The 15,118-nt window shown below is 31.6% G+C and overlaps 3 protein-coding genes and 1 pseudogene across 3 annotated transcripts; 2 read left to right on the top strand and 2 right to left on the bottom strand.

Moving 5' to 3' along the window:
* The first annotated feature begins 94 nt into the window (after nucleotides 1-94).
* Arpc2 (Actin-related protein 2/3 complex, subunit 2) lies at nucleotides 95-5,668 on the top strand. Its single transcript, XM_074123625.1, has 7 exons — nucleotides 95-280; nucleotides 476-569; nucleotides 1,240-1,339; nucleotides 1,490-1,676; nucleotides 2,434-2,654; nucleotides 3,548-3,749; nucleotides 4,544-5,668. Exons 1-7 carry the CDS (start codon nucleotides 207-209, stop codon nucleotides 4,569-4,571), a joined length of 906 nt encoding a protein of 301 aa, XP_073979726.1. The 5' UTR covers nucleotides 95-206; the 3' UTR covers nucleotides 4,572-5,668.
* On the top strand, nucleotides 3,374-3,542 carry LOC141451940 (U2 spliceosomal RNA; annotated as a pseudogene).
* Nucleotides 5,669-6,165: 497 nt separating the features above from the next.
* On the bottom strand, nucleotides 6,166-11,973 carry LOC141451866 (testis-expressed protein 10). The gene is made up of 11 exons (XM_074123617.1): nucleotides 11,562-11,973; nucleotides 11,270-11,476; nucleotides 10,647-10,965; nucleotides 10,415-10,572; nucleotides 9,751-9,844; nucleotides 9,244-9,347; nucleotides 8,927-9,152; nucleotides 8,630-8,846; nucleotides 8,368-8,522; nucleotides 8,110-8,293; nucleotides 6,166-6,723 (listed from the first exon to the last, which is right to left on the bottom strand). The coding sequence occupies exons 1-11, from the start codon at nucleotides 11,751-11,753 to the stop codon at nucleotides 6,660-6,662; spliced, it is 1,920 nt and encodes a 639-aa protein (XP_073979718.1). The 5' UTR covers nucleotides 11,754-11,973; the 3' UTR covers nucleotides 6,166-6,659.
* Nucleotides 11,974-12,110: 137 nt separating this feature from the next.
* On the bottom strand, nucleotides 12,111-13,931 carry alien (COP9 signalosome complex subunit 2 alien). Its single transcript, XM_074123622.1, has one exon. It carries the CDS (start codon nucleotides 13,750-13,752, stop codon nucleotides 12,418-12,420), a length of 1,335 nt encoding a protein of 444 aa, XP_073979723.1. The 5' UTR covers nucleotides 13,753-13,931; the 3' UTR covers nucleotides 12,111-12,417.
* Nucleotides 13,932-15,118: the final 1,187 nt, after the last annotated feature.

Here is a 15,118-nt window from a genome sequence, read left to right as displayed (position 1 = left end):
TTTACAATTAAAAACTTTAAGAAATATTTATTGCTTTAGTTTTTAATAAAGCAAAAATGGAATAATTTTATAGATAAGTTATGAGCAATATCCGGCTCTCAGGGAGTGCTGTGCCCGAACCGTTCGTCCATAGTTGGAGGAAGGCTAAAGCGGAACGGTTTGTTGTGAAGTTAATGTTTCTTTGAAAGTTTAACATTTATAACACTATGATCTTGTTGGAGATCAATAATAGAATAGTGGAAGATACTCTCACTGTTAAATTTAAAAATGCCCTTGCTGGGTAAGTAAAAATACTATTTTTCTTAGAGACATGATATAACCTGGTTTAACATTACTTTTCTTTATGGATATTCCATGATTCTGAGTAGTTATTGAAGAACTAAGTTCAGCATTTCAGAATTAGGTTAAAATGTTTAATTATTATTGTATTAAACATTAAACCTAAGCGTACTATATATAATTTTTTTTGTTTCAGTCATAAGCCTGAATCTATTGATATCACTATAGCAGACTTTGATGGCGTTTTATTTCATATTTCCAATGTCGGAGGTGATAAGAACAAAGTTAGGGTAGGTTTCTGTTATATTTACTTACTACCGCACCCATTTGTGTTGGGTGCGGTGTCACACTATAGCGGTAACTGCTAATTCGAAAATTGTGGTAATTGATCATGGTTGTTTCCTACAACTGAGAATTAAAAATTTATGAATTGCAGGAAATAGTATTAATTTATAATTAAAATGAAGAAAAGAAGTGATTTAAGACAGGTTATGTAGAAATCTATGTGGCCAGATAAACGACTGTCCACTTTGTCCGTAACTTTGTGTTAATAAATTACAAGAGCAAACTTATATAAACCTTATAAGAACTAAATTGGTATTTTAGAAATAAGAAGCAAGAATCTAATGAATATTTAGTTAAATTCGGAGGGAGTGGCCAAAGGAGGCCGGCCTTGCGCTAATACTTATGAAGTAGGCTTTTTTCCATAAGATAGGTGTCATTGTTTACCTCTTACATAATACTAAGATAAGAAGGATAAGTTTTTGATTCAACGCCTACTTGAAAGAAATCATCAGAAGTATAACATGTATTTTTCATTTTTCGAGAGTCTCAGAAATTTTGCTTTTTTTAAAGATTTGGTAAAATAAGAAAATGTAATGTGTAAGTTGTTAGCTAATAAACCAGATTTCGTTATATTTACGTTTATCATTCATGTTGAGAGTTGATTTCTTATTTCAGACAAGCATATCGTTGAAGTTTTACAAGCAACTGCAGGAACATGGTGCTGATGAACTCCTTAAGAGGGAATACGGGCCTTACTTGACAGAACCGGAAGATGGTATGTTGAAAGTAGAACAATTAAATAAAAGTTAATTTAATTTTGTTAAATTTAAATTATATTCCTATATATTAAATCCTTTGGTTTAAAATAGCTCTTTTTTTCAGATAAAATAATAGTCGAAAAAGTAACATGTAAACTTTGTTTTAGGATACAATGTGTCAGTTTTAGTAGATTTGGAGAAAGTACCTACTGATTGGGAGGAAATAGTTAAAAAAATAGGTCTTTTGAAAAGAAACTGTTTTGCTTCTGTATTTGAAAAATATTTCGATTTTCAAGAACGAGGTGAAGAAGGGCATAAACGTGCTGTAATTAACTACAGAAATGAGGAGACTATGTGAGTACATTATTTTAGTAGTTCTTAAATTACAATTCCAATATATAGCCGGTTAATTGATAGTTACTGGTAGGTATAATTGAGATGATAAAGTATATATAAAGATGATATTTTGAAAGGCTGCTCGAAGTGCAGAGATCGTTGCAACAGAATAATGGCTCGTAGTTAAATATTCAAAAATACCTAACCTTCATGTTTTCGCAATAAAGGTTCAACTTGAGATGTTGGCGAGTATGGTAGAACTGTTTCAGAGAGTAACCATTCCCTAAAAGACCTCTCCTTTTGTGCACACACCAAGGTGAGATGCAGAAGACTGCAAGACATTTGGACTTTGTATTGTGGCATTCTCGGGATCGTGCTTACTCCATAACAGTGATCAGTGCTTTTCTCCATTCTTATTATTATTATTCGATGCTTGTGTTGATTGCAAGCTTTATTAGGAAGACATCAACCGATTTGATGAATTTCCGCTTCTTCACCAAATTACATCTTGGAAACAAGAAAAATTATCGTGTATAATACTCTAGAATAGAACATTGTACGCCAGAACATCAAGACTGCCATTTTTCGCTTCTTCCAACCCAGGGAAGTTGATTCTTAAAGAGGTCTGTTTTGGTGAAGAGCAATATTCGCCTAAAGCCGTTTTTTATAGTTAAATGTGTTTAATAATAAATATATGTTTATTGTCGTTTAATATAATATCTGATAATGTGTATTGTGTATAAAATTTCGTACAGATAAAAAGTTTTTTCACCAGGTATGTAGAAGCAAAATCCGATCGTGTAACAGTTGTATTTAGTACAATATTTAAGGATGAAGATGATGTGGTGATTGGGAAAGTATTTATGCAAGAATTCAAAGAAGGACGCCGTGCAAGTCATACGGCGCCTCAAGTGTTGTTCAGCCACAAAGAGCCACCTTTGGAATTACATAATACCGATGCTAGAGTTGGTGAAAATATTGGTTATGTTACCTTTGGTAAGTGACACTTTGATTAACTAAATTATTTTAAACCATTATATTTTAAAATATTTTGGTATTTATTTGGAAAGTTTTATCATCAGTGTAGAATTACTACCGAAATTACTGTCACGCAACACACTAGAAGAAACTTGATAGATGGAATTAGGTAATTGTACACGGGAGTCATTTTGATTATCTGAAGTTCTTCTCACCCAACGATCAGGAGTAAAATAAAAATTGTATACAAATTATAAAATAAGTATTTACAATAAAGTTTTACTTATATGTAAGGAAAATTCATACTTCTCTGTAATTTTAATTTCTTTTTCGGTGTGATGTTCTAAGTGAAATTCTATTTTTGGTCATAATTTGACGCAATGGTTGAGCTACCTCTTTCGCTTTAAATGTGTCAAGGAGGTATGCCTTAGGGCAAGGATATGTTCTATGTGTTAGTGTGGTTGCGTACGAGATCGCCAGGCCCAATAGTTTTTTGAACTTACTCTTCAGGCTGTGCAGAGTGTTTGGGAGAAAATGTAAAGTAATGCCTATTTTGTCAGGCGGGCTTTATGCACAACTACCAATTAGGTGTCGTGGTCGAAGGCGATTAGCAAACATACTTTACGACAAAGGTCTCATATTAAACATTGAATAAAATCCAAGGCCTAGACCCCGGTCGAACCCGGTACCACAATTTATACTCCTCTTACCACTCGACTACCATGGCGGCTAAGAGTATCGCTTCTCGGCCTTTTGGCTAAGATCAAATTGTTGTAGCTGTTCATACCAGCCTAATCTCTGGAGTGTTATAATGCTGGGAACGTAAAACGTCCTGTTGAAGTAGCCACTTCACTTCCCTTACGAGGACATTATAATACTATTAATAAATGAGAAATATTACTTTTTTTCAGTATTATTCCCAAGGCATACAAGCAGAGATACCCGAGATAACACTATAAATTTGATTCATATGTTCCGTGATTACTTGCATTACCACATCAAATGTTCAAAAGCATATATTCATTCTCGCATGCGGGCTAAAACATCAGATTTCCTGAAAGTATTGAACAGGGCCAGGCCGGAACCCAAAACAACAGAGAAGAAAACAATTACGTAAGTTATTTATATTACTTTCCTTTTTTAAATAACCAAGAAGGAAATACATTTAATTTACATATGTTCCTCATCATTGCTTGATCGGCTTGATTGTTGTTTCCGCACGAAGCGTGCTGTAATATGTTCTGTTCTCGACGTGCGATTAGTAACCAATGGACACATTTATTCCTTAAACAGCATTCCCTATTCGGTGCGAATTCTCGCCAAGGAAATCATGGCATGAATTTAAATTAACATTTACTATAAACAATGCTCCTCTTAACTAATGATAATCTTATATAACTGGTATTACTGCTTTCCAAAGCACCAAATTTGACTGGTTAGCATTGTCGGCGGCCAAGATGATTGGTCAGAAATTAATGCGCATTCTCTGTGCTTAAATTTCTCAGTTGCCTTTAGTAACATCATAAATTATTGAAAAATCAAATCAGTGATTTCATTTTCTAGAAAAAGGTGAAACCAGCCGAACATCATGTACAGCTTCAGCCTTCCACTGACTCTCTTTTTAAAGATATTCTTTAGGAACATTAGCCGGCGATGAAGAGTCAGTTGAATGTTTGGATTTAGGAAGAATAATCTGATAATTGAAATTGAGCAAAATATCTAATGATTTAGTAATTATGTACACGATATTATGACATAAATTTGAGCAAGGGATGAGGCTTGAAAATGTGAACACCCTAAAGCGACTCTTATCTTATACTTGATTCACATCTAGTGGCAGATACTTAAGAACCTTGTTTGCTGCTTATGATTAATGCTTTTTTTTTGTTCTTGTTCTCTTAAAATAGGGGGAGAACATTCATCAGGAAGGATTGATTGAACATCGCAGTTATATATTTTAAAAGGAATCCAGCCACAGCAGTGAAGCTTCCTCTGCCAGCGTAAATTGAATATAAATTGTTCTAGACAATTAATAATAAGAAATGAAATCATTTTCAAAAAATGTGTTATTAAATAATTATATAAATGAAATGTATAGAAACAAAGAGAGTCGCTCAAATAGATTGTGGTAAATCAAACGTTACAAAAAAAAAAGAAGAAAAAAGTGAATTAGTTTAATTGAATTCCAGATAAACGATCGATTATGAAATTCCATTAATTTACTTACAATGGAAGAAGATATTTTAGTAAATTATTGCTGCCAAGTTCCCCCTACCCCAACTTTTATGTAAATGAATTATTTACTAGAGAATGCTTTGGTCCTTTTAGAGCATTCGTTAATATTTCTTTCATCATTAGTCGCGTCCTCTGTGAAATCTTGAATACGAAGTGTCATTTAGTAAAACTTGTATATTTTACAATTTTATTATTATAATTATTATTTTAATTTTGTTCTGTTGATGGATTGTAAATAGAGTATACAGTAAAGAGAAAAAAAAATAAGAACTAATTAAACAATATGTAACCATAGAAATATTGTAAATTATTTATTGGGTGTAATTAAATAGGAAAGTAAACAATAAGCCACAATTTGTTATGTATGTATATCTTTTAAATTTTATTATAAAATTTGTTGTATTATTTAAGTAACATTTTATTATTGATAATTTTTCTATTACAGTAAATAGAAAAATTAAATGAAATTTTTGTTTGTTTTAGTTTTTATTTACTAATTGCTTTATGAATTTGATGCACGAAATTGTGTATTCTATTTTTGAAACTAAAGAAAACAAAACTAAACGATAGAGTAGTCTCTCACTTAGTGGCATTATTAATATATTTGCCGAAGGTCTCCTAATGAACACCAAATAATTAAAATAAATAAAGTATTGAGTTTATTAATTTTAAACTTTTAAGATATACAATATTTTTTAACTTAGAAAAACTTGTCCATTGATAAATCATTAACAAAAGCAGATCAATAAATTTTCTGTTGATATAAATTTTTGCAAATAAAGCATTCTTATTACTGACCAATTATTTACTTGACAAATCTACCCGTTTAAGTACCCCATTAGTTGGTTGGCTAATATACGAAAACTTGATAACGCCCACCCCAGTGCTGGCTATCTTTAATATTTTTTTTTTTTTATTCGTAGAGCATGAAAGGTTATTGATTACCAGATTGGTTTTGTACTTCAATCGTCATGCATGCTACATTATGCATGACCAAATCAACGATATAGCTTACTTCCTTTAAGGGCATAGATTACTTTCCTTTTTTTTATAAAGCATCATGTGCCATCTATTTGACCCAGATATTGACCTTAGCCTGGATTTGGTTAGGTTCTCTCCCAGAAATATTTACTTTCAAGTAAGTAATGTGCTTCTGGCTACGTATCTCACAAAACTTTCTATAAGTTGATCATTGTTTAGCCATATAGTAACTTCTTCAGAAGCAATGCCTCCAATTACTGAAGCAGATATCCACCAATCCTAGGTGCCCACAAAATATAACAAGGAGATTAAATTCTTTCCAAATTAATAAACACTCAGTAAACGATTTTTTATTAAAAGAATTAAAATTGGTTAATTGGTCGTTTGTCCAATACAAATTTTAATAGTTGGCTGGGGCCAAAAAACATTATTCTCTTGAGAAAGTAAATCGGTTTGGATTAACCTCATGCTCTTGTGCAATTACAAATAAGTTTTTAAAACTAAATTTAAATCTTTGATAAAGATAATTTGCAATAATTGAACACAATTCAATACTTTGATATTTTACCATAATCACTACTAATTGTATTATCAATGAGATTTAATTTCAATTTTAGAAACTTAGCGATCTCTGAAGGTCACCAGAGATGCCCGAAACATCAAACCAATAATCTTTCTCAAAAAATTTGTTTCTTGGCCATGTCAAAAGTTTTTAAAAAAATTAATCTTTAATTAAAAAGGCCTTAGAAATCTTCATAGGTACATAAATTATTAACACAATCCAAACAATGTTTCAAGTCTTCATGTTTATACTTCCATGATTGCGTCAGATTCCTCTACCATTTTTCTTGTAATATTTAAACTTTTCATCCTAAAAAAATAAAAATGTACCATAACTAATAATGACGTTGAACAAGTCTTAAACAAAAAATGAAATAAAGAGTTATAGAAAACCCTGGGGTAAACAATCAGTTAACCTTCGCTTAAACAATTCTAATGTATGTAACTCACACATTTTCTTCTAATTCAAAAGTTTTGAAACATATTTACTGCTTATGCCAGTATAAAATGAACCCTTGGAGAAATTTCGAAACAACTGCGCTTTCCAAAGAAAATAATAATAAATTTACAGAAACGAAAATAATTTTGTTTGTGAAGAAAGGTTTTTCATAGAGTTTAAGTCGGCATACAATTTACCAGGGTGTAGGATACGATATGAAATGTTTCATCAGCTGAAAACCTTGCCGGTAGCGGCAAATGGAAGAATGTGGTAAGCATGTTTTCAAATTTTCTAGTACGAAAAAAACGATATGCTTCTTCAGTTACCGGCATAAGTGTTGAATCTAAGGATTGAAGATGCCTTGACCCAAGCTTACTTTATTCGCTCTTATCACTTATTTTGCGAATGAGACCCGAAGTTCTGCACAGAAAAGCATTTGCGTTCTGTTCCTTTAATTACCAAAGTGAGCTCATAATCTTTCATTAAAATAATGCAAAATGAAATAAATTTCAAAATGAACTCTTGTTATTTGATAAATATTTTTTTAATAAATCGAGAACTCTTTTTCCTCAGGAGCTGGTAACCCTTAAACTGAAGTAAAAAGGGCTTAATAGAATTTGAGGTAGTGAAGCGTTCGGTCTGAATTTTAAGCATAACATTTTTTATTAAACCTAGCAAATTTTAAGTGATTTCTATAAACTAGTATAAGAAACCAACTCTAATCAAACTACCTCATCTCTGTTAAGCGGTCCCGCTATTATAGGAATTTTTAAATATTTCTAGGTATCGGTGGTCCAGCTGGGCATATTTCTTTTTCAGTTGATTTCAACGCTTTTTGATTCAATCTACAAGTTATTTAATAGAATATCGTATTAGATAGTGGTTCATAAGGGAACAAATTCTCTGGATTTCAGGTTTTTGGAGGGCTCAGTACATTCCCACATTATAACTTCTTGGTAGAGAGAAAAATAGACTGTTTAGCACTATTGCTGTTGGTGCTATATCTTTAGAAAGACATGACAAGAATATCGTGAAGGAACCGCTATGTAGCATCGCTACATTCTAGGCATCGCTGGGATTGAAACTGTCACTTGTTTTAATTATGTGAATAAGCAACAATACAGAGTTGATTTCTGATTTGAAGCCGGAAAACAAAATGGTATATTTTTTATTCTAAGTACAACTACCTTTTTTTTTTTAGAAAAATAACAACCCTTGGAAAGCTAGAATATTAATGAAATTATATGTAAAACTAACTTCAACTTCTGGATATCTTGTATATAACTCGTAACTGTAGGACCCCAATAATTCTTTTCTATTGCAATATTTAGTTCGTCAATGAATTCCTGGTCCCACTCCTTCACGTAATACAATAAAGACGCTATTTTTATGGAAGCCCTTTCTTTTTCCATCCCATCGACTTGGATGCGTGGAATATTATCTGTAAAATACATAATTCTTTTCAGTCAAGACATTTACTAGATTTTGAATGTATATTAAAAATTATAAGCTTACCCAACATTGATTCAATAAGTGCATCTAATGATTCAGTATATGATTTATAATTTCTGATTGAAATTTGACAGATTTTCTCCAAAACTTGGGCTGATATTTTGGATTTAGTTAATTTTTTTGGTAATGATTCCAGCCAAGACTTAAAATTAGTTTCACTAAAAACAAGAAAATTATTAGTAGAACAGCTATTTCTAAAATTTCTACAACGAAATTGTAGAGATTATTCACAAATGGTAATCAAACCACTGAAGAGACTGCTCACTTGTGATAATCTTCAAATCTCCTATCCAAAGCAATATCGCTTAAAAATACAAAAAGATTGTTTGCCAACAATCCTTTTGAAGTTAGAGCAGATTTAGAAGCTTGATTTACAAAGTATTTAGAATCTTCGAACTGTCTGTTTTGACAAATATTTGAAATACAAGAAGTAAATGTAATACACTCTTGATTGTTAAGTATATCGGCCATTCTGAAGATATCTGGAAAAAAAAGTTTAATTATCAACGACCGTGTAAGTGTCAATTCTTGCAAGATAAGTTAAAAAAAAATTATACATTACTTTTTAAGTATGGTATAACATAATGCCAAACCGAATAATCTCCAAACAGGATAACCAACATACAAAGATTTAAATTTTGCAATTTACAAGATATATCGAATCCACTCTCAGCGGTAGAAACACTTTTCTTTTTATTATTTAGTTGTGAGCTAGCTGCATAAGGAAATTTCCCAACAATGAGCTTTGAGATCACAGCCCTACCATGGTCTTTTGTTAAATTGCTCAACTGTACAAGGGTTTATATTTACAAATAAAATAAAGAAACAATAAATATAGAAATTGATAAATTATTTGAAAGAAATATTAAGTTTTTTCACCTTTTCTGAAGCATTTTCTTCTTTAGCTATATTGTTCCAAAGAAGCTGTATAATATCGACTATGTTTTTTAAGATTTCAGAATCATCTGCTGCTATAATAGTAGCTGGAAATATAAAATTAAAATAGTTCTTTAAAAATTAAATTATTTGACAAAGAAAGTTTTATTGTTTTATGATACGAATATTCTGCTGATCTCCATCATAAGCTCTTAACTTTACAATAATAAGTTTAATAAAATTGTCTCCAATTACATCTACTAACCCATTATTAAACCTTAAACTAATAATTTAACCCATTATTTCAAAATCACCTTTTGAAAACAATTATTTCAACGCCGATATTTGAAATAGTCAATTAAATTCAAATAAATTACGTCTTTGTATTTAAACAAATACATTGACAGTTTTAATTATGCCTAAGGCCACCACATCTCTAATATATTCGATTTAAGCAATTATCTCTTACAGTACAATGTACACACTAAAATAATGACTCTCTCAACTTACAATTATCTGGTGATGCACCTACATTTTCCTCAGTTTGTGGAATAGTTTCAACAAACATATCCAATAGTAGTGGAATCACAGCATCGCCGAAACTCTGTCAACAAAAAATGAATAGAACTTGAGCATTTGTTTAAAAAATTACTAGTTTTAATCAATCTTAGATTACAATCTAACAATCGCTGATATAAATTACAAGGCAGAACTTATTAAATGATCATCTCAAACTGCTGAGATTAAATTTTCACTAAAGACAAAAATTTTCAGATTATTTTAACAATAGATAGATAATTAATTTAACTGGCCCCTAATTCGTCAGACGTTAAATCATGATTTTATTTCTATGGCCAGAGAAGTCCTTTTTAAAATAATCCTTTACCGATCTGCTTTACGTTTCAGATACCTTCATCAGCTTTTGTTGCGATTAAAGAGCTGAATACATTACAACTGTGCCTCAGTATCATCAGGAGCCGTTACATTGACTGCGAAACGTGAAGCATAAAAAAAAAAAAAAACTGCTCTTTCTTTATTATCAATTTAATTTGTACTTTTTTGCAAGATTCGGACGAAATATTAAAGAATGATTTCTAATTTTAGAAATCCATTTTATACTATACCATCAATTTTTCGAAATCACCAGAACTCCTTGGCCAATAAATGTTTATACCTTTATGGAGAAGTAATCCGTTCTTAGATAATTTTGACTCATGCAGTCTAATTGGAGCGTGCTACATATGTATGCCTCGATATTTAAGAAATATGGGAAATGTGCCTTTTTATTTTGTAAATCTCCACCATTTTGCTGGCGCATTTCATCACACGTTCCTGTGAATTAATTTCTATTAAGAGTTACAATTTTAAAATATATTTGTTATGTAATTGCCAAAAATTATTATTACCTGTTACTCGTGAATCGTTTAAAGCTGTCAATAGAATTCGGATTCTTGAAAGAACTTTTTGTCTCCATTTCTTACTTGTCCAAGAAGAATCCAAATTAAGTGACAATGTTCTGTTATCAGAACCTTTGTGAGATATTAAGTCCAAACATACCGGAAGTATTTTGGGAGCCGAGTTTGCACACAGTTTTGGAACATGTTTCAAAAATATATCGAGCAGATAAAGTGAGTCCACCCTTATTCCATAATCGATGTGAGTTAGGCCACATATTAAATACGAACTCATAGATGGAAAGAATGGCTCCAGTTGTTGGCATTGAGTCTGAAAATTTATAATTTTAATAAATTTCCAAAAAGGACGACGAATAAATTAATCCCAAGATCTCCACTTGGGAATCCCATACGCTAACCATACAGCTAATCATTAGTTTTCATCTACACTTCCTGGATCTAGTACCGGTAGTCTGATAAACATTGTACAAGATTCGCATCCCAATTTCATGCTACTACTAAATTGAAAAAAATATTTTCCTTACTACATGCAGGGATGTAATTTTTTTAAAATCTGAAATAATCAGGAATACGAAGGCTTTTTTGGGTTGGATCTTTTATTTAATGGCATTAACCTTAGAAAAAATATTTGATAGTAGTCTGATTGCATCTTTTCTGATAAGTCCCACAAAATCGAGTATTGATTTTGTTACATTCTTTAATAATACAGATAAATAAGAATGTAAGATTTGTTCTGAATGGCTAGAAATTAATTCAGTAAGACCTTCCAGAGCTTCTTTCCTCATATTAACATTGTGGTGTCCTAGCCGACTCAAAAGATCCTATAAACAAAGATAAAAATGTGGGTAACACAATGCATTTAACGGTCGCTACGTTTACAGAAAATCTAAAACAAATCGTACTCACTTGCACATTTAACTTTGTGGTCGATAACAATTCTCCTTTTTCATGTGGTTTAACTTGATCTTTAATAACAATTTTTTTTACTTTGAAATTAGTATCTGTCAGATTTTGACCTTTAGGAAGCACAGTTTTCGAGGATTTCAGTTTAACTTTGGCTTTCTCCTTTTTGATAAATTTCCTACGTGACTTTCCCATTTATTCTGTTACTTTAAAAAAAATATAAATAAAATAATCTCCCTTACTTAAAGTGCACTAAAAAAACTCGAAGTTCTGCCTTTTGAAGAACACAACAAAACATAAACTGATTACAGCTTGTAATATTGCAAGATAGTTTTTCTTAACAATAAAAGAGGAATGGAACCTCCAACAGTCACACTCACATGTCTCCGAGTTAGTTTATAACAGTGCGTATAACCTGACTTGCAGTTGGTGATGTGAAGATCACTTAATTTCAAATAACTGAAAACTACCAGCAAGCAGTCAACTCTTTGTCTGTCAATCGGCAATAAAATTTGATGAATGGGAAAATCGGGGAAAAAATCTTGAAGAATATATATGTACAACTATTTATTGTAATCCAAACGGTTATTGAAGCTATCAGATTTCATTAATTATATTAACAAATTTTAACATTTTAGTTAGTACAATTAGAACTTCTAATATTAGAGATGTAAGAAAAGACAATCCATGCGCACACAAACAATATAATGCTTAACTAATTAAATAATAAACAAATTAAATAAAAAGAGTTCCTTGTTACAGTTTTAAACTCAAGATTCGAACCATTCATTCAAACATGAATCGATAAAATATATTTTTAGGATAATATATATATACGTATATATATTTAAAAAAAAAACTAAGCCATTTTATTAACAATTGCCTGCTGTAGTGATGTCAGTTGATTTGTCCACTTGTCAATAGCAGTATATCTTGAACCGTAGTTAGATTCTTTGTCTAGTTCCAAAACTTGATTCACTTGGTCTATTTTACCTCTTACGGTATTGTCTAAAATACAAGAGACAAGAAGGCTTTCCACATCTGAGCCATCAATATTCAATTCTTGAGAAATAAAAGGAATATGAATTCTTGTGTAAGGTTTGATTAATTTAATTAGTACCTGGGTCCTAATATTTCTTAGAAGATCTTCAATATGTTCTTTAATGAACGGATCGTCCATAATATTGACTCTATGTGTACGAAGGATACTTTCAAATTCATTAATGTCGTTATTCTGATACGAAGACACTAAATTTGTCATTGCTAGTATTTCTGGGTCATTTTTGTACGGTTTCGCTTCTTGAGAATCAAAAGGATTGATTCCGGACTTCATCAGCATATTAGCTAATACAAGGTATTTAAGGCAAGTAGTTCTTCGCGGACTGCCAGATTCATCGTAGTTCTTAAAAGCTTCAAAGAAGTCGGTATGCGCTTTCTCAAATTCTCCTTCTCTAAGATGCATTTTACCTCCACATTCTCTTATAACGCCCATTATAAGAGGATGAGGTATGGCTGATTTAATATGCAAAGACTGCTCGTACAATGCTTTCAGTTTCTTATTGTTTTTTTGAGTTGTATACATTTGTATCTCCAATGCATAAATTTCTAACAATTGCGTACCTTTCTTTAAGTCATCCTCTCCATCATCTGTTTTACAAGATTGGTGAAGCTGTTTCAATATTTTGGATAATTTATTAAAATCCTCTTGATCGTAATATAACTTCCCAAGCTTAATATTGGTTTTAAACCAGAGCCTATCATTTTTTGCATCCTTTAAAGCATCTAGGGTGGTTTCATAGAAGTTTTGAAGTAACTCCATATTCTTTGATGTTGATATGTAATCCAGTATGGAATTTATAGATTTTTCACTGTGATTTCTAGTAACCGCACTCTTGATGTAAGTCAATAATTGTTTGTATCGCTCCATCATTTGCACATAGTTATTTAACTTGAAGTGAATCTTAATCATTTGTTTGAGAGCTTTAAATCCCCATTCTCCTTTTTCACCAGATTCAAGCTCCAAGACTTTCTGAAAGGAAACCAAAGCGAGTTGAGGATCATCCTCTTTAAGCGCTTTAGAGTTATAATATTGGTTTTCTAAATCTACGTCTGGTTCCGAATTACTATCTTCTGAATATTCTAAACCATAATCTTCTTCTTCTTCGCACATCAAATCGTCTTCTACGTCAGACATGCTGAGGGAAACAGGGTATATACAACAGAAAAACTTTTCACAATCAACTATCTACACTTATTTTCATTCCAATTCGCTGTTGGAGTACAACATAACCTTCCTTGTTATTGAATATAGCCTAATACTGCCAATTAATTATTATTTAAATCTACTTAGCAATCACAGAAATTCACATATTTTCCTTCTTTTGTAACAATAATTTTATGCAATTAAGGGCACTTGTGAAAGGTATGTTTATTAGGAAAACATAGATTAAAGAAAGCCCCCCCACTCTTGAATTGTGACTTTCAATTCCATTCCCACATAGTTACTTATTTAAGTATATGTTCGATAATTTGTTTTTTATTTTTTAAGATCGAAACCTACCTGATGCGAACAATGACACTAGAACAAAATCTTTAATTTTTATCCGGTAAATTAAGTGAATAGTTTGAACTAAACGGGTATTTTGGTTGGCCAACCCTTATTAGGAAAACTTGTCCGTTCGATTTTGTTCGATAAAAACTCCATTCTCAAAGCTGTCCAACTTGTAATCTTTATTGTACAATTAATATTAAACTAAGAACTTTAACAAACCATACCTTTTACAATTTGAGAGACAAATTGTACGGTAGAGAGCAGTGCCTCTGAAGACAAACAAAATCACACCTTCTGTCCATGCACGACTCCACGCTCCTACCAGTGATTGGCGAAGATGACCAATTAAGGTTACTGTCTCATCTCCGTCTCTATCACTTGAAAACGCAACATCCTTCTCCATTAGGACTAAGGGTAATATATTTCTGAGAGGACGTCGGTAGGTCGTGAAGAGATAGCCTTGACACAACTAACTTAAATTATGGCCAGGTAAGAGGTTGGAGTGACGGTTATCTTCAATGACTGGGACAAAAGGAATCAATACGGCAAGAGCAGCTATAAAATGCGTTCCTCTAAGGGAGAAGATGACATATAACTGCTCAGTAAGAAATATAAGGTCGGCCCAACGTAATACATTTTCCCAACTATCTGAGGCCGAGACATTGTCCTGAACCAGCTTAAATCATTCTAAGTGTTACTAGTGCATGATAGAACCATTTCTACATAGTGAGGCACTACGGACAGACTTTCACCCTTATTTTTCATAAATGTTGCTGGAGTTATATCATGGTAAGGATATGGCAAGAACATCAATACTAAAAATGATACGATTAAATTGTTTATTTTTATTTAAATACATCGTTACATAGTTTTACAACAACTAGAGTTTAAAAATTGTGGAATGACAACATTTATTAAATTTTTGGAGTTGAATAATTTAAGTGTATGGCTGCCAGACATTACCATTCATATAAAAGTAAAATATAAAATAAATAACAAAATTACCGTA

The sequence above is a fragment of the Rhodnius prolixus genome, unplaced genomic scaffold (assembly GCF_049639745.1).
Source record: "Rhodnius prolixus isolate KJV_2025 unplaced genomic scaffold, Rpr scaffold_14, whole genome shotgun sequence".
NCBI lineage: Eukaryota > Metazoa > Arthropoda > Insecta > Hemiptera > Reduviidae > Rhodnius > Rhodnius prolixus.
The sequence above is the reverse complement of the archived record's forward strand: the minus strand, read 5'-3'. Positions and strand labels throughout refer to the sequence as shown.